Raw genomic sequence first — 22424 nt, 5'->3', positions numbered from 1 at the left:
TTCCTCATTGGCTTCAGTATGTCATTGATACTTCTGTTACATGGCATATGGAGAAAAAAATCTCTTTTAAAATTTCTCAATTTTCTGAATGATATTAATTCTAATATAAAGTGCACTATGGAGAAAGAAAAAGGCCAAATTTCATTTTTGGGTGTACATGACGGTGCCCGTTCATTGTGTTTTTCCTGGGACAGTCCTGTTTTTTCCAAAATGTTCCACTGTCCTGAAAAATGTTTTATGGGGACGCTCAAATGTTGTGCTCTTTTTAATCCCCTTGGTTAAGGTATTTTACGTTACTGGATGCTTGATTTGCAATTTATTACTGCGTGTTGTGCAAGTGTATACGCTAGGGAGAGTCACTTTTTATCACTGGTAGCGGTGAAACTGTAGAATGTACATTGTGCAAATCAAACTTTACTATTGATGTGGTGGAAAGTGTGACATTGTGAAACACATTAAAACTAAGAAAAATTGCATGAGTGCACACGAAAATGCACCTATTGATGAAATACATAAAAGTGAAAAGTATGATGACAGTGTGGCAGAATAATATTGTAAAAAATAATTTGGGATCATGAGAGCCCATGATGCAAAGGTAAACTTCTGTGTGTATTAAGTTTTATGAATACAGTATTTTTGTTTTTTTTTTCCCTTAATTATCATAGGCCTGTTTATGAACTTTCTAAAATTACGTTTTTTAAATAAAAATGAAATGGATGTCCTAAAGTACATGTACTCAGAAAACTTCATCGAACTTCAGGGCACAAAGTCTGCAGGAAGCCCACTCACATGCGTAGATACAGCTACAGAAAATAGTCTCCATCCTCTGCAGGAAACAGAAGTGATCAAAACATTGGTGGACAGGGCTGAAAGAATTTGTGAAGTACAGTACTTGAAGGATGAGCATAATCAATTAAGATCTGTTTTTGGCTGAAATCAGTACTCTGGCAAAGAGACCTAGGGCAGTAAATTCTAAAAGTTCTGGAGTTTCTAGTGAAAAAGAACCAACTACAGAGAAAGTTTTCCTCCTATTTGCAAAAACAGTCAGAGTTCGCACCAGCAGAGTATTCAAAAGACATAATATTAAAATACTGTTCAAGCCAGCAAAAAAGTTGTATGAATATTTCAGCACTGCAGAGGGCCTATGCCTCTACTTTCCACAGCAGGAGTATATGAAATCCCTTGCACATACACTCCTGGAAATGGAAAAAAGAACATATTGACACCGGTGTGTCAGACACACCATACTTGCTCCGGACACTGCGAGAGGGCTGTACAAGCAATGATCACACGCACGGCACAGCGGACACACCAGGAACCGCGGTGTTGGCCGTCGAATGGCGCTAGCTGCGCAGCATTTGTGCACCGCCGCCGTCAGTGTCAGCCAGTTTGCCGTGGCATACGGAGCTCCATCGCAGTCTTTAACACTGGTAGCATTCCGCGACAGCGTGGACGTGAACCTTATGTGCAGTTGACGGACTTTGAGTGAGGGCGTATAGTGGGCATGCGGGAGGCCGGGTGGACGTACCGCCGAATTGCTCAACACGTGGGGCGTGAGGTCTCCACAGTACATCGATGTTGTCGCCAGTGGTCGGCGGAAGGTGCACGTGCCCGTCGACCTGGGACCGGACCGCAGCGACGCACGGATGCACGCCAAGACCGTAGGATCCTACGCAGTGCCGTAGGGGACCGCACCGCCACTTCCCAGCAAATTAGGGACACTGTTGCTCCTGGGGTATCGGCGAGGACCATTCGCAACCGTCTCCATGAAGCTGGGCTACGGTCCCGCACACCGTTAGGCCGTCTTCTGCTCACGCCCCAACATCGTGCAGCCCACCTGCAGTGGTGTCGCGACAGGCGTGAATGGAGGGACGAATGGAGACGTGTCGTCTTCAGCAATGAGAGTCGCTTCTGCCTTGGTGCCAATGATGGTCGTATGCGTGTTTGGCGCCGTGCAGGTGAGCGCCACAATCAGGACTGCATACGACCGAGGCACACAGGGCCAACACCCGGCATCATGGTGTGGGGAGCGATCTCCTACACTGGCCGTACACCACTAGTGATCGTCGAGGGGACACTGAATAGTGCACGGTACATCCAAACCGTCATCGAACCCATCGTTCTACCATTCCTAGACCGGCAAGGGAACTTGCTGTTCCAACAGGACAATGCACGTCCGCATGTATCCCGTGCCACCCAACGTGCTCTAGAAGGTGTAAGTCAACTACCCTGGCCAGCAAGATCTCCGGATCTGTCCCCCATTGAGCATGTTTGGGACTGGATGAAGCGTCGTCTCACGTGGTCTGCACGTCCAGCACGAACGCTGGTCCAACTGAGGCGCCAGGTGGAAATGGCATGGCAAGCCGTTCCACAGGACTACATCCAGCATCTCTACGATCGTCTCCATGGGAGAATAGCAGCCTGCATTGCTGCGAAAGGTGGATATACACTGTACTAGTGCCGACATTGTGCATGCTCTGTTGCCTGTGTCTATGTGCCTGTGGTTCTGTCAGTGTGATCATGTGATGTATCTGACCCCAGGAATGTGTCAATAAAGTTTCCCCTTCCTGGGACAATGAATTCACGGTGTTCTTATTTCAATTTCCAGGAGTGTATGAGCTCATCCTGTACAAGGTTTTCCAGTAGGAATGCTCCTAAAGACCTTCTGCCTACTTCCCTTGGAATGTGCTCACCATGTATTCCCATGCACTCCTAATTGGTTAGTACCCAGACCATGAATTGGAACTGATCAGTCTAAAGGACCCATGACTGTCTCCAGTCAGGAACAATATTCATTACCAGCAATGTTTAGTGTTTTCATGGCAGAGCTGACAGCTATTAATGACAAATTGATTGGTGTTACTAACTGTCATTCTATGATATATACTGTTCACAATATTCTCTGTGACCTTAGCTATACTACCTCCTCAGTTGTCTTGCTCTGGGTTTCAAGTCGAGTAAGTATCATGGGAAGTCAACTTCACAACTGCTAACATTAGCTTTAAATGATCCAAAGCACAGATTAAGTAGCGGTGCAAACAGGAACTAATCACTAAATGATGTAACATACGGTTGGCTACCGACCCCACTAATGTGAGCTATTATCCATATTTGCCCTGCGATCACTGTGTGTGGGTACCTCATTAAATAAGATAAAATTAAGGGTTAATCCGGTATGCTCATAACGTTTTTAGACTTCTTATTTCCACTGTTATTGATTTTTTTGACTAGAAGGAATTATTAATTCTGTTACTTTCGTACCCTGCATTGGACTACCAGGGAGTTGGACACAGGGAAGGTGCCTCTCCCTGCAGATGAGCTCTGTCAGTTCTCAGACCTGTAGATTGGCCCAGCTTCTGTAATTTTATTTCACTTTAAGTTATTTCTAGAATCAATGTTGCTTTTAGTGCCTATTTTTACAATTGATACATAATCTTAAAATTTGATTTCTGGTTGGTGTGATGAACTCAAAGTGGACCATGCCCACTGACTGACCAACATACCAACCAGTTTGGAATTTTTCCATTCAACATTGAGTCATTTAAAAAAACCAATGTTGTGTCATTCCTTCAGAAAATCATTCAATTTCTTACATAATTTGATGTTGCATACATTTCAACTTTGAATTTATTGATTTTCTAATGATTGTTCTGTAAGAATGGAAATGTGAAATAGAAGTATTTAATGCTTTCAGGGATATAGGTGTCACAACAGCTAAAGAAGAGGTCCAAGAGGTCATTGATAAAATTAAAGCAGTAAACAAGGAGAAAAAAAAATCAATAAAAAGCTATGTAACCCGTACTCGGGAATCACTGTAAGTATAGTTACCAATTGCAGTACTAATTTTTAATTTTTTTTCAGCAATTAAGAGTTATATTCTGTACATAATATCAATACGTTTTATTGATCATGAAATGAGTTTTGAGAGGTAGTGGTGGTGAGCTCAAGAAGTTGTTTACAATAGTTGAAAATTAGTTCTAGCTGCTAGTGCTCAGTGTTTGTTTGCAACCCATACTGACTCTAAATTCATGTTGTACTGGGATATGTGCTAACTGTCATACAGGACAAGAGTGCAGATTGCTGCTGAAAAGCCACAAATGGCAACTGGTACAACGAATGTCAGCATTATTGTCATTTGAGATGCTACACTGCCCACCCTGCTCCTTCCAGAATCTGGAGTACAGAATTTTTAATCATTATAGGATTTTTAAACAATCCTAGAAGTGATGTCCCATGACTCTACTGAATCTCGTGTTTGGTGAATTGTAGCAATTGTGATTACCATATAACTGCAAAACTTTGATTACCAGATAACTACACGGTTTTACAAAAAATGCGAAGCATCCAAAAGATAGCGTTGGAGATTAGTGTAACTTTGTACTTGCGCGCATGATCGGCAGGTTTGTAAATGATATTAGTTGAACGTGTAGTGTTGCTACCAAGCTTAGTAGGGTATATAAGGGTTGTTGGTTGAACATTGTGAAGAATACAGAGACATGTACTTGTGTGAGGCTGTGTTGTTAGCACTTGGTCTCAGAGAGATCTCATTGTTGGTCACCATTTGGTTGGCTGGTAGAATCTTGCAATGTCCTGATCTGTGGGGCATTTGGATGTGATGCAGGCCCGATATTGGGCTGCATGGGAATATGAGAGCAGGCATAATCCTCATCGAGGTTTCGGGCATCACGTCTAACTACTGTAAAGGTGAATTACCGCATTGTGCACTAAGCGCATTGTTACCCTCTACGAATGCACCATCCATCTGAGAACAAGTAATGGACTCCTTTCAACACTGTGTCCTCTGGCACCATTGATCAGGTACTAGGAGCAGCCGGAGTAGAGAACTACTATCCAATGTGTAGGCTGCTGTTTACACCGAAACACAAACAACTGTGTTTGGAATAGTGCCATGACAGGGAAGCACGGACTACAGATGAAAGGCGTCACATTATGGTTCTGCTCTACCCCAGATGACAGTCATCAGCAAGTATGATGGCGGCCTGGGGAGAGATCCCATTCTTCCGAGGTTTTGAGAGGCACACCAGTGTTACTCTTTGTGTTATGGTGTGTGGAGCTGTGAGGTATGACTTCAGGTACTGAGTGTTAAGGAAACTCAGACAGCAGTATGGTTCATCACGAACATCCTGCATCGTTGTGCGTTATCTCTCGTTCAATAGTACCGTGGTGCCATGCTAGTCTACAAATGGTACTTGCCTCAGTGAACTGCCCACGAGATGTTGAGGTACTCCTGTAGCTGGAAGGATCTCCAGATCTGTACATTTGCCCTTGAAAGAGGGTACAGTGGCTTGATGATACTCTTCCCAGCTAAATAAGTCAGTGTATCCAGGTCAGAGAGAGCAGCATTGTGAGGGGTCATAATGCTAAGTTCTTTTTAAATTAAACACAATTTTGTAATCATTGAAGTACCACAATCCTCTCATCCATGAAGCTTCATTTTATTTCCTCCTCTTCTGTGGATGATGCCCTTTCTTGTCAAACAGGGCAGCATTTCTAATCAAAGCACAGGGCACAGTCATGATTTAGGCTTTTTGGGAAGGATGATGAAAAAGATACTGCAATAATAGTAGAGCTACAGGCAATAGTTTGGACCATGACCAGAGTCGTGCATTTAAAGATGACATCAGGTGCACAATGCTGAAAATGCTCGTCACACTAGTGTCACTCTGAGTGGTGAGGGAAGTTCTAAATGAAGATGCATTGTATAGGCTGGTGGTAATGCAGTGGTTGTTAATTGCGGAGGGAAGAGGGATATTCACTTCAGAGGATCGATGCTTCGCCCCTCACTATACACGACATGGTCTGCACTTGAATGAATGCTTCAGGTAAGAGGCTACTTGTGTGGCTGATTGCCAAAAGCATTTATTATCAATCATATCCAAATGTCTTCTAGATTTTTGCTGGTTTTAAGGAGATAAATTCAACCAGAAAGCAGAGCTGCAAAATAAATAGTTAAAATTAAAACCTGTACTACAAAGTACTGCAACTCCAACATAAACAAGGGTATTAAAGTAACAGTGTTTGGTGTTGTCCATCTAAACATCAGAAGGATTATCAATAAGGAGGATATACTTCTCATACCTGTACTGGAAAATGAAACAGTTATGAAATTTCAGATGATTTGTTGTGCATATTGAAACATCATGGGTAAATCACTTCAGTTCCGGTGATTTATCTTGATGTATGCCTTATTAATGTTACTGAATTTCGTGTTAAACAGCTCTTTCAATGCTGTGCTACGACAGTCAATGCGAAAACATACAAACAGTTAAATGGGCAAGAGTGGAATGCATTTAAAGTTCATAAAATAGTTACAGACACTTTAAATAAGATTATGCAGGCTTCAGAGAGTCATTGTTTCAATTTGAATATTGAGTTTAAGATAACACTGAACAAAGACATCTAGCTTTACATGATTTGCCTCATTAAAATTGCTCATGAGAATTAAAGGACATCATGTGAAGGGCATTGACTTTTGTGTTTACAGTACTACTACCCTCAGTGGCTTTAAATGTAAAAATGATTGTCAACAAAAACAAACAAAGCAACTTCGAACAGTTATTTACTGATCATGGAAGAAATCTATTGTTTTGCAGCATTGAAGACAATGAGCGAAGAGAGTTTTTGAAAATAATGCTGGTGAGAAATTTATATAGAACCTATGTACAAAGAAAACTTGGCTCTTTCTCAAACATATCGCTGAAGCACTGTGCCTAGTTCTTCCCTAAAACAAACAGGTACAGAATTGGAATAAAGCAAGGATGAAAGAAGAATTTCTAATGTAAAAGTATATTATGTGAGAAAGAGAGAGCTCTACAAAATTCACAGGTCAGGATAATGCAAGAATTAAAACTCCATTACCACTGTTATTGTAAAATCCTCCCGTCTGCTATTACTAAAGGCAAAAATCATGCAGTATGCTCAAAAAGTTAAAAAACTGCAACATTAAGGCAAAGTAGTTTAAGAAACAAGCAAAAATATGACCCAATAAAACAGCTCACACAAAATAGCTGTTGCAGACATGGTGACATTTCCAAATCATTGGCCACCAAATTAAATTCTCAGTGTAGCAGCAAATGTTGCACTCACTACTAAACAACCAAACATACATGGATAAGATTTACTTGTGCAGGCACTAAGTGCACAACTATAAGACAGTTTCAAACATACAGCTCCTAATGAGATACCAGTATTCGCCAGCTCTCAAAAAAGTATCATTTTATGGCTGTGATTGTATTTCAAGCAGAATATTAAAATCCTGAGCTGAGCTGATATGATTAAGTTATCTTTGCAAGCAATCAGTGGCTTAGGGCAGTTTCCTAACAGACTCAAATATGAGGTTTGTTTAAAAAATTCCGGAACATTCGTAATTTAGTACCAGTGGTCTGCTAGAGCGAAATGCACACTCCTGTGTTTGATGTGTAATTGTTGTAAGTTTCATTGTTGTATGACTGTTAGTTGTTGTTCAGTGCTGTATTGAGCAGAATGTTGTGTCTCACAGTTCTCTAATTTTGAGATGGCAGAGTTTGAGGAGCAACATGTCTGCATTAAATTTTGTGTGAAACTCGAAAAAGCCTTCACAGAGACACACCGAATGATGCAGGAAGCCTATGGTGATGAGTGCTTAAGCCATACTTAGTGTTGTGAATGGTTCAGATGGTTTAAAAATGGCCGGATGGAAGTTAAAAATGACCCACGTTCAGGGCGCCCTTCGATCTCTACCAATGATACTCATGTCAGGAACGTCAACGAAATAGTGCATGCCAATCAAAGACTGACTGTCCAAGAGATTGCAGAAGAATGGAACATTTCAGTTGGATCATATTATTAAATCCAAACACAGCATCTTGGAATGCATTGTGTTGTCACCAAGTTCCTCCCTTGAGTTTAGACCAGAAACACCTTTGCCTCGCCAGTTTTCGGCTGCCAAGAGCTGCGTTATGCATTTCTGCCGGCGACGAACAGTTCACCCTGAGCCGTGGCTTTATTCTGCCGGCGAACTTCTTGCTGTGGTGGAGACACATCGGTTTTTGGGTGTGGTTTTTGATGCCCGGTTAACTTGGCTCCCACATATTCGGCAGCTTAAACAGATGTGTTGGCGGCATCTTAATGCTCTGCGATGCTTGAGCCACACCAGCTGGGGCGCCGACCGCTCTACCTTCTTATGGCTCTACCAGGCGTTAATCCAGTCCTGTCTGGATTATTGGAGCTTGGTTTATGGTTCAGCATCCCCATCTGCGTTGCAGGTGCTGGACCCAATCCTTCACAGTGGCATCCGCCTTGCCACTGGTGCTTTCTGGACCAGGCCTGTGAACAGCTTTCTTGTGGAGGCAGATGCCCTCCACTGCAGTTACGGTGCCAGCGTTTACTGGCCGCATGCTGCACATGTTTGTAGCTTGCCCGGGCATCCTAATTATCGTCTCCTGTCCCCTCGGTCAGTTGTCCATCTCCCAGAATGTTGGCCCCGGTCGGGTTGTAAGATCGCGGTCTGTGTCAGAGAGCTTCTCTCAGGGCTTGAGGTTTTTCCTCTTCCACCTCCTTTCTGGGCCCCTCTGCGTACACCCCCATGGTGCGTGCCCTGCCCTTGCCTTCAGCTCGAATTGGCACAGGGCCCGAAGGACTCAGTCCCTCCGGAGGCCTTCTGCCACTGCTTTCGTTCCATCCTTGCCACATATCAGGGCTCTGGCGTTGTTTACACTGACGGTTTGATGGTTGCGGGTCGTGTCGGTTATGCTGTGACTCTTGGGGACCATTACGAACAGTATACATTGTTGGCTGGCTGCAGTGTTTTCACTGCTGAGCTGGTCGCCATCCTTCGTGCCCTAGAGTATGTCCGCTCCTGCTCAGGTGAGTCCTTCGTTATCTGTAGCGACTCCCGGAGCGGTTTACAAGCTGTCGACCAGTGTTTCCCTCGCTCTCGTCTGGTGCTAGCTATCCAGGAGTCCCTCCATACTCTTGCCCGTTAAGGCTGCTCTGTGGTCTTTGTGTGGACCCCAGGCCATGTTGGGATATCTGGCAATGAAAATGTTGACCACCTGGCGAAAGAGGCCACCAGTAAACCATCTCTGGATATTGGCCTCCCGGTGGCTGATTTGCGAGCAATGTTACACCGCAAAATTTTCGAACTTTGGGACACTGAATGGCGCAACCTGACCACACCAAACAAACTCTGTCCTATCAAGGAGACGACGGATGTGTGGCGGTCGTCCATGCAAGCCACTCGCAGGGACTCACTAGTCCTTTGTTGGCTCTGCATTGGCCACACCCACTTGACACACAGCCATTTACTGCGCCATGCGGACCCGCCTCTATGTCGCTGCAGGTCGGCTTTGACGGTGGTCCACATTTTGTTGGCCTGTCCACTTTTAACTATGCTCAGGCAGACGTTTGCACTGCCTGATATGCTCCCTGCCCTTTTAACTGATGACTGTGCTACGACAGGCTTAGTTTTGCGTTTTATTTGGGCAGGGGGCTTTTATCACTTAATTTAGGTGTTTGTCTTTTTGTGTTGCTTTTTGGCCTTTGGCCTTGTGTGATTTTAATTCCTTTTGTCTCTTCTCAGTCTGCGTCTTTCTTGTCCTATGTCGTCTGCCCATTGTTCGTTTTTATTCTGTGTGGGTGTTTTTAGATGTTGGAAAAGGGGACCGATGACCGTAGTAGTCTGGTCCCTTTAATCCCACAAACCAACCAACCTTTGCCTCGCAATCTGTGAAGAGCTTTTGGATCGTGCAGTAGAGAATGAGATGTTCCTTAAGAGAATCGTAACTGGTGATGAGACATGGGTCTTCTGTTATGATGCTGAAACCAAGGTTCAGTCTTCACAGTGGTTTGGGAAAGGTTCCCCAAGACCAAATTAAGCTCATCAGGTCAGGTCAAATGTGAGAGCAAAGCTGATAGTTTTCTTTGACTTCGAAGGATTAGTTCATCATGACTTTATTCCACAGGGGCAAACTGTTAATTGATGGTACTATAGGGACATGTTGCAATAAGGAAATGGTCTGAAATGTGGCAAGACAATTGATGGCTCTTGCATCACGATAATGCACCATCACATTCATCCCAGTTGGTGCATGACTAGCACAAAAAACAAATTCACAGTGCTGCCTCGTCCTCTGTACACTCCAGTTGTGGCCCCCGTGGACTTTTTTTTTATTTCAAAAGTTGAAAACCCCATTGAAAGGATGAAGATTTACAAAGAGAAAAGAAATAAAAGAAAATTCACTGATGGCCTTTGCACTTCTTAAGTAGTAATACTCAGTACGTTGTCCTCGATGGTGAGTGTTCATCGGAGGTGCGGGTATCATCTGGAGTGCCCCAGGGAAGTGTGGTAGGTCTGCTTTTGTTTTCTATCTAAATAAATGATCTTTTGGATAGGGTGGATAGCAATGTGCGGCTGTTTGCTGATGATGCTGTGGTGTACGGGGAGGTGTTGTCGTTGAGTGACTGTAGGAGGATACAAGATGACTTGGACAGGATTTATGATTGGTGTAAAGAATGGCAGCTAACTCTAAATATAGGTAAATGTAAATTAATGTAGATGAATAAGAAACAGAATCCCGTAATGTTTCATTACTCCATTAGTAGTGTAGCGCTTGACACAGTCGATTAAATATTTGGGCGTAACATTGCAGAGCGATATGAAGTGGGACAAGCAGGCAATTGCAGTTGTGGGGCAGGCGGATAGTCGTCTTCGGTTCATTGGTAGAATTTTGGGAAGATGTGGTTCATCTGCAAAGGAGACCGCTTATAAAACACTAATACGACCTATTCTTGAGTACTGCTTGAGCATTTGGGATCCTTATCAGGTCGGATTGAGGGAGGACATAGAAGCAATTCAGAGGCGGGCTGCTAGACTTGTTACTGGTAGGTTTGATCTTCATGCGAGTGTTCCGGAAATGCTTCAGGAACTCGGGTGGGAGTTTCTGGAGGAAAGGAGGCATTCTTTTCGTGAGTCGCTACTGAGGAAATTTAGAGAACCAGCAGTTGACACTGACTGCAGTACAGTTTTACTGACGCCAACTTATATTTCGCGGAAAGACCACAAAGATAAGATAAGAGAGATTAGGGCTCGTACAGAGGCGTATAGGCAGTCATTTTTCCCTCGTTCTGTTTGGGAGTGAAACAGGGAGAGAAGATGCTAGTTGTGGTACAAGGTACCCTCCGCCACGCACCGTATGGTGGATTGCGGAATGTGGATGTAGATGTAGAAGAGGTGTATCAGGACTGCTTACGAAAGGGGAAACGGTGTTGAGAATGGCGTATCAATTGCGGAGGAGAGTATTCCAAAGGAGACCATGCACAATAAGTAAAAGGTAAGTGTAAAAATGTTGTGGAGAAAGTTCCAAAATTTTGTGAGCAGACCTCATACTATATAACAACAATATAGAAAACTGGAGATGAGTCTCTAATTAGAGACCTACTTCATTCTTTCCGATTGTATAGAAATTATTTGAGAATGTGCTGTTTTATAGAATGATGACTAATTTAACTGAGCATAACGGTCACTTTAATTGAGCATAACTTTCATCAGAGACAAGGGCATTCTTGGGAATGCCCCAGGGAAGTGTGATAGGACCACTCTTGTTCTCCGTATACATGACTGATCCAATGGGTGGGGTGAACAGCAACCTGTGAGTGTTCACTGATGACACTGTCTTGTATGGGAATGTATCGTCATTGAGTGACTGTAGGCTGATACAGAATGACTCACTCAGAATTTGTTTGATTGGATGTGTAGCAGCTTGCTGTTAATGCAGAAAAACTTAAATTAATGCAGATGAGTAGGGCAAACAATCCCCAAATGTTGTAGTACAGTATTTGTGGTATGCTGCTTGACAGTCACATTGATTTAATATCTAGGCATAATGTTGTAAAGCTTTAAGAGGTGGAACGAGCACATGATTGGATAATAGGGAAGATTGTTTGGGAGAATTCTAGGAAAGTGTAGCTCATTTATATGTCGGACTGAGCATAGAACACTAATGTGTATGGGATCCACACCAGGTCAGATTAAAGGAAAACATTGAAGCAGTTCAGAGGCATGCTGCTAGATTTGTTACCAGTTATTGGAATTAACATGCAAGTGCTATAGAAATGCTGTGTGAACTCAGATGGGAATCCCTTGGGAAGAAAACTGTGCTTTTTGTGAAGCACTGTGGAGAAAATTTAAGTGAACCAGTGTTTATGGCTGACTGCAGAACAATTCCACTGTTGCCAATGTACATTTCACACAAGGACAGCGAAGATAAAATAAGACAAATTTGGAATTGTTAAAAAGCATATACATCAACAGTTCTCAACGGAGGTAGCACCCACCAGCCTACATAGTCTCTTCACAGCACATGGAAAGGATTCCTTATGCGGACTGCTTGTTTAAAAACCATTTCTATTGCAGAACTGTTTACACCAAAGATAAGGTAATACGTTTTATTGAGTTGTATGTTTATTAGTTCTTCTGGTGACTGATGTTACCAATGTGCATGGTGACAACTGAACACACATTTATATGGATTATAATTTTATCAAACAATGGACAGCTGTGGTTTGAATGTGTGGAATATATGAATATAATTTTGTGTGTGTTAAGCTTTCAGATAAAAATAAAAGTAGTCTGTCTTGTATGTAATATGATACATGAAGTACACCCTACAGGTGTAATTTTTTGTCAGCACCTGGGCACACTTCAAGATTTTACAAGCAGATTTCAGGATCCCTTTCAAATGACCATTCCAGATTGAGTACCAGAAACTCTCTCTGACCCACAAACATCAGAATTACACTTGCAGAAAGAGCTGATAGAATTTATAACAAATGAAGAGTTAAAATTAAAAAAGGATATCAAGAATTGTGGCTTCAAAGACAAATTCCTAATTTGTATTCAGCTTTATGAGCTATAGCAATGAAGTATTTCATTGCTTTCCCATCTTTGTATTTCACAGAAAGAGGATTTCACATGGTTATAAAGCCAATTACTAGGAACAGACTGACTTTCAGTGGTAGTGTGTGGATTAAGATTGCTGATGACAAGCATGACACCAGACATTGAAAAATTAATCATTACACACAGTTCAGCCCTCTTACTAAAAATAATGTAATATTTTTAAATACATATTTGTTAATTAACCTTTGTGAATGACACTAACATTGATAATACCTGTTAATAAAATTATTTTAAAAATTCAATTCCAATTAAACATTATTGATAATTGTGAACCAGGTTGAATATTTAGAGCAATTCTCTTAAAAATTCAACAACTGCGGCACAATTGATGGCAGTTCACAATGTAATCTTCTGTTTCCTCTCTCCATGTCTTTCCAAACTTCTGTAATATGGTATTCTTGATATAAAACTGTCATAGAATTTTTGTTTTGTTTTGAAAAGTAGGTTATGATCAATGCTAGTTGGAAAACTTTGTTGTTTACTTATAGATTGGGATGGCCAGATTTCCTTTCTCTGAAAACAAAGTTGTGGGGAAGTTGAGTAATTTTTTCTTTGAAAAGTTGGTCATGGGTTGGAAAAGGTTGAGAACCTATGATATAGATAACAGTTTTTCACTCACTCCATTTGCGAGTGGAACAGGAAAGGGAATGTCAAGTAGTGGTACAATATACACTCTGCCATGCATTGTGTGTTTAGTGATGTACGTATGTATGTATGTATGTATGTATGTATGTATTGACTGTGTTTGACTTTTGTAAATGTTTCTCTACAGAGAAAGCAATAAAACAGATTAGAAATTAAGTTCTAGTAGAGCTCAAAAAGCAAAATTTTCCTGTTGAATATTGTGAATTTGGCACACCCTTAAACTGTGTGGATAGTAAAAGTTGAAGTGTTAGATCATTAATGATATCCCATTTGCATTTAAGGAGTTTTATTTTAATAATAGAAGGGAGAGGATCTTATTAACAGTGTCTCAAAGGCGTGATCAGAATGGGGGAACATGTAGGGTCGCACATGGACTGATTCTGTGTATGCTGGTGTTCTTCCCCAATGTAAATGATCTTTCAATGGCCTTAAAGGAGCAGAAGCATACTAATCAAGGTTCCAAACTCAGTCTCTTCAGACACAACTCAGATGATAGCTGAACAGGCCTATAAGAAGTTCTCAGTTGAAAGTTTGTCTTAATTCTCAGAAAAACTTGCCTAGCATGTTGTCAAGCAACCGATAATGACCTTCATTTGTGGTAAACTATGTGAAATTGTGTTTCCGACCTTTATTTGTGGTAAATTATATGAAAATTATATGTCTGTGTTCATTCGTCCTACAAGGCCAATTGCATAACAAATTGTGTGTGTGTGTGTGTGGGGGGGGGGGGGGGGGGTAAAGTGTTTATTTAGCAGAAGACAACAGTAAGAGTATTAAGTAAACTAATGATGTCAAGCACACCTAACCTCAAATCGTCATTGTCGTCATCTAGACTAGATAATTGTACATCTTGAAGTGTCTTAAAGGCAAGGTGTTTGGAATTCTTACTCACGTTTCAATATATTTACTTCTTAACAGTTTTTGTTACTAACAATAAAAATTAATTTGAACTGAACTCTGATGTACACAATTGTAATACGATGGCAAGTAGTGGTATACTTGTGACCCGGCATGATGTGTGGTAATGGTACCTTGAATAGGACTTAGGTTACCCAGAACTGTGAAAACTTTCTCATTGAGAAATACCAATGTATTAAAGTAAATTAGTTACCAGTAGGAAATAAACAGCAGCTGATGAGAAGGCAGCAGGTTTTCCCAAAGTGGCAGCTTTCTTTCTGATTTACTTGTGTAAATTTAACTGATGTAAACGTGGATAGCAATAAACAGTATAGTGATAGTTACTTGTTAATACAGTGTACAGAATAAGTTTATATGATTTATCTTGTGTTTCGTTCATTTAACATTTTGTTCTATGTCCCTGAAGGTCCTATCTTGTGATGGGGTCTCTAGAACATAATGAATGAATTAATGAATATATATCAGAGTTCTTACCATTTAAGTATTGTCTGAAATCCAGCCCATTGTCAAGGTAGGTAATAAGCATGTATCCAGATAATCTGAGGAGTGTAACTCTAGGATAATATTTTCACCTGCCTCGAGATGACTGGGTGTTTGTGTTGTCCTCATCATTTCATCATCATTTCTGAAAGTGGTGAGTTTGGACTGCACAAAGGTTGGGAATTTGTCTGGGTGCTGATAACTGTGCAGTTTAGTGCTCCACGAACCAATCAGCATCAAGTAATGGCTTGTAAGAAAACTGAACTGATCAGAAGTACATGGTTGAATGTGGAAAGAAGTATGTGGTTGAATGTGGAGAGCATAATGTGTGTGGAAGCTCACTAAACGATGCAGAAAAAGCCAGTTTTTTCACTTGCTATTAACATAGGGATAAAAACAGTTTGTTGCTGAGGAGTGTGATAGGTCACTAAGGAGATGTACCATCAGCCTTATCCATCTGCTTCTGTCACCATGTTTCTACCAGAATTTGTAGGACACAAATGCTCTTCACACAGTTTTTCTATTGACATGGCCACAGTAACTTTTATACCTATTATAGTAAAATTGTTTGTGGAAAGAAATTAATTTATTGTTTGACATTTGTGTTCTTTCATCAGTGTTGGTCACAATTTGTATTGCAGGCCACGCCGTGCTTCCATGAGACTCAAAGGTCAAGCTCCTGATGGTACTGAAGTAATTACAGAATCTTCGGAATCTTTCTTGGAAGTATCTTCTAGAAAACCTGCAGGTGAGTTGGAATAATTTTATTTGTAAGTAGTGATCCTTATGTTTTTTGTTCCAATATAGTTTGAAAGTTACCTCTACCTTTCAGAAATTTTTTGCCAGTGGCAGACATAATTACGTTTGAAGTCTCATGACATTACAATTCTGTATGGATCTAGCCCCTACATGAGTTACCTCTATCTATCTGCCCTCTCTGGTATGGTTCATCACCATCCTCTGACTTAGTATTCTCTCCAGTTCAAAGACTGGTTTGATGTAGCTCTCCATACTAATTACCTGTGTAACCTCCTCCATCTCTGAATAAGTACTGCAACCTGCGTCCTTCTGAACCTGCTTACCGTGTTGATCTCTTAATCTTGCTCTAAGACTTTCACTGCCCCCCCCCCCCCCCCCCCCCAACGTCACCCCTATACCGACTAGTACTAAAATGGTGATCCGTTGGTGTCTCAGAATGTTCCCTATCAACTGATCCCTTATTTTAGTCAAGTTAAGAGTTTCAGTAACCTCTGCAACATTGTCTGCCCACTGTTTTGTCTTTTGCTTGCCTTCTTCTGGTTGGCTTCCATTCATAAACTGTTTCGTCATTTATTGTCAATCCAGTCTACAAAAAGGTGACAGAAGTACAGGGGTAGTGATACGCACTTATTTCAGATGGCAGTAGTACTGTGTACGTAAGGGCTCTGCCTTGGCCGAGCTGTCATTTATGTTCAGTTGATTCATATGAAAAGGTTTCTGAGGATACTATGGTCACACAACACTTAGTTGATTTGATGTAGGACCAGAATTCTATCAGTTTTTAGGCTGGAACACCACCTCGTTGCCAAGCACCACACAATGCAACTTGTTAGAATTTTTATTTATTTTTGTCCATGGTGGGCACATTTTTCACCTTACCATTGTCTTCACGTCTCACACTTTCAATCTATTTTTTTGTTTTGAAACTACCATTTCAGCATAGATTCTAAGTGACCTGGACTCCACTCCTTTTAGTCAGTGAAGAAGGAACCATTTTGTCTGAAAGCTAGGTTTAACTGTTTTTATTTACTATGTTTCACTCAGCTGTGCTAAGAGTTGTTGCGCTTGGAGGTAAATACTGGCTAACCTATCTGTATTTTGTAAATGAAGCAAAATTCTGAGGGAGATTTTCCTTTTTGACTTGCTTGTTTGGTAATACATTAAATTTTGGGCATGCAGTTGCACAAGTACTACCACTTAATTCATATTTTATCTATGAATCATCTAGCCATCCTCAGAGTGAGTTGCAAGACTGATGACAAGGTTCCAAGTGTGGCCTTATATGCTCCACTGTGGTGGTACTGTGCATGCGGGTCACTGATGCTGGTCGGTAGCAAAGAGGTACACTTACACATGCACCAACTGTGATGAAAGTGTTCACACAATCGATTTACTTATTAGTATATATTTGGTGGTGGTAACAACTTCACATCGCTGCAATTTAATTACACCAAGAACCAGATCCCACATCTTATCCAAATTAAAACCATTACCTCAACTTATTAAATTATCGGTTAATCTAATTTCTATGACTTCTGTGAAAATGGAATCCCCAAAGGAAGCGTGTGCTCTTTCCTTGAGGGTAAGGCGTATTCTCGACAACAACCGTGTTATGGTGATCTTCCGGTCTGCTATGGAGATTGCAGCTTTGCTTGGTTATGTGAAGGATGATTTATTGCTTGGTAAGGCAGGTGTGCATCAGATTGCTTGTGGGAATTCTGATAAGTAATACACAGGTTAGACAACACATACCATTCATGAGAGGTGCGTGGAACCAAGGCCTGTGAGATAGATAGGGTGCGGCATGTGTGTCACCAAGGTAGGCCTGCGCTCGTTTGCTGGCTCGGCTCGTTTGCTGGCTCGGCTCGTTTGCTGGCTCGGCTCGTTTGCTGGCTCAGCTCGTTTGCTGGCTCGGCTCGTTTGCTGGCTCGGCTCGTTTGCTGGCTCGGCTCGTTTGCTGGCTCGGCTCGGCTCGTTTGCTGGCTCGGCTCGGCTCGTTTGCTGGCTCGGCTCGGCTCGTTTGCTGGCTCGGCTCGGCTCGTTTGCTGGCTCGGCTCGGCTCGTTTGCTGGCTCGGCTCGGCTCGTTTGCTGGCTCGGCTCGGCTCGGCTCGTTTGCTGGCTCGGCTCGGCTCGTTTGCTGGCTCGGCTCGGCTCGGCTCGTTTGCTGGCTCGGCTCGGCTCGGCTCGTTTGCTGGCTCGGCTCGGCTCGGCTCGTTTGCTGGCTCGGCTCGGCTCGGCTCGTTTGCTGGCTCGGCTCGGCTCGGCTCGTATGGTGGCTCGGCTCGGCTCGGCTCGTTTGCTGGCTCGGCTCGGCTCGGCTCGTTTGCTGGCTCGGCTCGGCTCGGCTCGTTTGCTGGCTCGGCTCGGCTCGGCTCGTTTGCTGGCTCGGCTCGGCTCGGCTCGGCTCGTTTGCTGGCTCGGCTCGGCTCGGCTCGGCTCGTTTGCTGGCTCGGCTCGGCTCGGCTCGTTTGCTGGCTCGGCTCGGCTCGGCTCGTTTGCTGGCTCGGCTCGGCTCGGCTCGTTTGCTGGCTCGGCTCGTTTGCTGGCTCGGCTCGGCTCGGCTCGTTTGCTGGCTCGGCTCGGCTCGGCTCGTTTGCTGGCTCGGCTCGGCTCGTTTGCTGGCTCGGCTCGGCTCGGCTCGTTTGCTGGCTCGGCTCGGCTCGGCTCGGCTCGGCTCGGCTCGTTTGCTGGCTCGGCTCGGCTCGGCTCGTTTGCTGGCTCGGCTCGGCTCGGCTCGGCTCGGCTCGTTTGCTGGCTCGGCTCGGCTCGGCTCGGCTCGGCTCGTTTGCTGGCTCGGCTCGGCTCGGCTCGGCTCGGCTCGTTTGCTGGCTCGGCTCGGCTCGGCTCGGCTCGGCTCGTTTGCTGGCTCGGCTCGGCTCGGCTCGGCTCGGCTCGGCTCGTTTGCTGGCTCGGCTCGGCTCGGCTCGGCTCGTTTGCTGGCTCGGCTCGGCTCGGCTCGGCTCGTTTGCTGGCTCGGCTCGGCTCGGCTCGGCTCGTTTGCTGGCTCGGCTCGGCTCGGCTCGGCTCGGCTCGTTTGCTGGCTCGGCTCGGCTCGGCTCGGCTCGGCTCGTTTGCTGGCTCGGCTCGGCTCGGCTCGTTTGCTGGCTCGGCTCGGCTCGGCTCGGCTCGTTTGCTGGCTCGGCTCGGCTCGGCTCGGCTCGTTTGCTGGCTCGGCTCGGCTCGTTTGCTGGCTCGGCTCGGCTCGGCTCGGCTCGTTTGCTGGCTCGGCTCGGCTCGGCTCGTTTGCTGGCTCGGCTCGGCTCGGCTCGGCTCGTTTGCTGGCTCGGCTCGGCTCGGCTCGTTTGCTGGCTCGGCTCGGCTCGGCTCGTTTGCTGGCTCGGCTCGGCTCGGCTCGTTTGCTGGCTCGGCTCGGCTCGGCTCGTTTGCTGGCTCGGCTCGGCTCGGCTCGTTTGCTGGCTCGGCTCGGCTCGGCTCGTTTGCTGGCTCGGCTCGGCTCGGCTCGTTTGCTGGCTCGGCTCGGCTCGGCTCGTTTGCTGGCTCGGCTCGGCTCGGCTCGTTTGCTGGCTCGGCTCGGCTCGGCTCGTTTGCTGGCTCGGCTCGGCTCGGCTCGTTTGCTGGCTCGGCTCGGCTCGGCTCGTTTGCTGGCTCGGCTCGGCTCGTTTGCTGGCTCGGCTCGGCTCGGCTCGTTTGCTGGCTCGGCTCGGCTCGTTTGCTGGCTCGGCTCGGCTCGTTTGCTGGCTCGGCTCGGCTCGTTTGCTGGCTCGGCTCGGCTCGTTTGCTGGCTCGGCTCGGCTCGTTTGCTGGCTCGGCTCGGCTCGTTTGCTGGCTCGGCTCGGCTCGTTTGCTGGCTCGGCTCGGCTCGTTTGCTGGCTCGGCTCGGCTCGTTTGCTGGCTCGGCTCGGCTCGTTTGCTGGCTCGGCTCGGCTCGTTTGCTGGCTCGGCTCGGCTCGTTTGCTGGCTCGGCTCGGCTCGTTTGCTGGCTCGGCTCAGCAGAGAAACTACATTTCTACACCTGTATTTAGGTGTGTACATTCAAACGAGAATTGCAGCTTCTACTTGAAACTGCTATTATGGAGTCTTACTGTTATTAGTCCTACAAATATCGGAAGTTCATATACCTACTTAAAATTGTTTCAGCTGTACTTCCATACAATAAAATGAAAATCGTGACAAAATGATCACCAGTTGCATAAGGCACCACTTCTTGTATGAAGTGAGGACTGTTAATCAGAAGAGACTAAAGGCTATAAACAAGCGGTTACACAATTTATATTGGGTACTGATCTTAAATTAAATTTTGTTGTAGTACTCTTATCAGTAAGACTTCATAACAGCAGATTCCACTAGAAAATGCAGTTCTCGTTAGTACGTACACACCCAGCTGCGAGTTAGCAGGTTTAGAAATGCATTCTGTCTGCTGAGGCGAGCAAGTTCAGGCCTACGTTCGTAATGTATGCGCCGCGGCCTGTGTTTCTCTTAAGCCTTGGTGGAAAACTGGAGATACGCATGCTTACTAGAGCCAGACAAGACAGCTGAGGCAGAACATTGTATTGATACAGATCATTTGATGGACTACAGTGACATGAAGATCTTAACATCCACCTTTTATGTTTGGGATACTGTTTTCAAGGAAGCCTTGGAAACTAGATTCACTGATAACTTCATAAATAGTGATATGATTTTAATTTGGATAAGACGTGGAATCTGGCTCCTGCTGTAACTAAATTACAGAGGAGGCATCAAAGTGTTACAGCCATTGAATGTGCATTGACTTGTGTAGGTGTACCTCTTTGCCACCGAGCAGCATCTGTGACTAACAGATGTGGTACTGCTGTGGAAGAGCATTTAAGGCCATCGTGGCAGTTTGTCATTTGTCTTGTGACTCACTATGAGGATGGCCGTAAGATATGTGGCTGAAATATCAGTTGAAGTAGTAGTAACTGCACGGCTGCATGCCTGAAATTTAATGGATTATTCATTATGTCACAAGAAGATAGAAATGCTTGTTCGTTATATAAAGACAATATGAAAACTGTCCTGGTTCCTATCCTCGTCCACACCTGTCAACTAGCCCACTATTAACCCACATCTTCAGTATCAGTTCCATTGTAAAACTCTGCTACCAAGTTCATCTTCATCTTAATTTCAGCTTGTTTACCAGATTTGTTCAGACTTGTCCACAGTCTTGGATTACATATTTTATTTTTTCAAAGTATTGTTTCATTACTTGATTGTGCAGTGTGCTGATTCAAATTTCTTCAGTCCTAAGGGTACAAAAACCAGCTCCTTTTGAATAACACTGTTTCTTCTGCTCTTCTGTCCCTTGTACTAATGCGAGAAATTTCAAATTGACATTTTCTCTTGTTAGTTAACAAGATTTTGCGTCCATAAAATCCTACAGGAGCAACATTGTTTTCGTGCCAGGTTACTAGCTACCATATTTCGAATATGTCCCATGCAGTAAAGTTAGGAAAAGTAATTCCACATTCTCCATCCCCTGCCCCATTTTTTAAAATTATGTTCGTAAAGGAATGTAATCTGTAATTGTCAGTTTTCCTGATAAATGCGTGAAAGGCAGCAGTGTACCCCACCCAATGTACCCATCAAAAGAATTCAAACATAAGTAACTGGAATAAATTAAAAGATGTTAGGCATGGCTCATCATTCCTCGGTTTTTATTCTGTAGCTTTTAAAGAATAAAGTTACAATTTCAAAGTATGCGTTTGCATTGTCCTCTAAGAGTAGATTTCTATCATTGACATGTATAGCCTTCTTAGTTAATATTTATAGTCTCCTGGTTTATTTTCCAAGTATTCCATGTATTAAAAATGTGTTTTATGTACTGTGAGAATTTTTTATTGTTTAGCTTTCTCATTTCGTGTATCTTTCCAGATCCCATTGATATGAAGTTGTCAGATAGTGACTCTGAAACAATTTCAAATGATTATTTGCTTGATTTGAAGCCACATTTAACACAGAAACTAACTGGGCCAGCTTTAGAGGCAGATAATCTTACCAGGTGAGTAGTTTTCGTAAATATAGGAAGCCTTTTCAGAATGATTTGGTATGTGAATGTATAATCAAATACCTATACTCCATATGGCAAGAGAAGAGCTCTGGCAGTTGTCGTGGCCATGGCGCACGTGCTTCGCATATCCACAACGGCTAATCAGACCGTGAGCTTCTGTTTATGTTACCGTGGCAATGCTGTAGTGTTGGGCGACTGGTGCTTTGTCAGTTCAGGTTTGTGTGTATACATGTGATTTCCACTACTACTGTGAGTTTCTTGCTGTGGAAAAGTGTGTATAAGTGGAAAATGGCTGTCTTTAGTGCAGAGAAGAGGGCGTTAGGGAAAGGAGCTAAGCTGAAATCCTAAGCACATGAATTTATATTCAGATTTCTTGTTTACTTTGAACGGGAATTTCAAGAATGATTGCCTATCCAAGTTGCGGTGTCCAAACGATACATATCGAACGTGCGATCATAAATCGATCATGCAACTCTGGTGGCAGGCATTATGAGTTAGTTTAGGGTGGTCGCTACAGCAACGACAAAAGAAGAGCGTTACAAAAATACTTGTAATTGAAAAGGAGGCGACTTACCTTACTCGTCTTCGGTGTTGTCATCATGTGAGGGTCCATTACAGTGGACAGGATGGATAGTCTGGAAGAACCATGTATTCTTCCAGCTACTCGTTCATTT

The 22424-nt window shown here is 43.8% G+C and overlaps 1 protein-coding gene across 1 annotated transcript in view; it reads left to right on the top strand.

The window, feature by feature from the left end:
* The window catches only part of LOC126466663 (WD repeat-containing protein 76-like), a 168237-nt gene that overhangs the window by 46868 nt on the left and 98945 nt on the right, over positions 1 to 22424 (top strand). Inside the window, exons 3-5 of the mRNA XM_050096400.1 lie at positions 3695 to 3814; positions 15643 to 15749; positions 21615 to 21741. Coding sequence (XP_049952357.1) covers positions 3695 to 3814; positions 15643 to 15749; positions 21615 to 21741 — 354 coding nt within the window. The remainder of the gene's footprint in view (positions 1 to 3694; positions 3815 to 15642; positions 15750 to 21614; positions 21742 to 22424) is intronic.

This window comes from Schistocerca serialis, chromosome 1 (assembly GCF_023864345.2).
Source record: "Schistocerca serialis cubense isolate TAMUIC-IGC-003099 chromosome 1, iqSchSeri2.2, whole genome shotgun sequence".
NCBI lineage: Eukaryota > Metazoa > Arthropoda > Insecta > Orthoptera > Acrididae > Schistocerca > Schistocerca serialis.
Note: the sequence above shows the minus strand (reverse complement) of the source record. Positions and strands in the feature narration are given on the sequence as shown.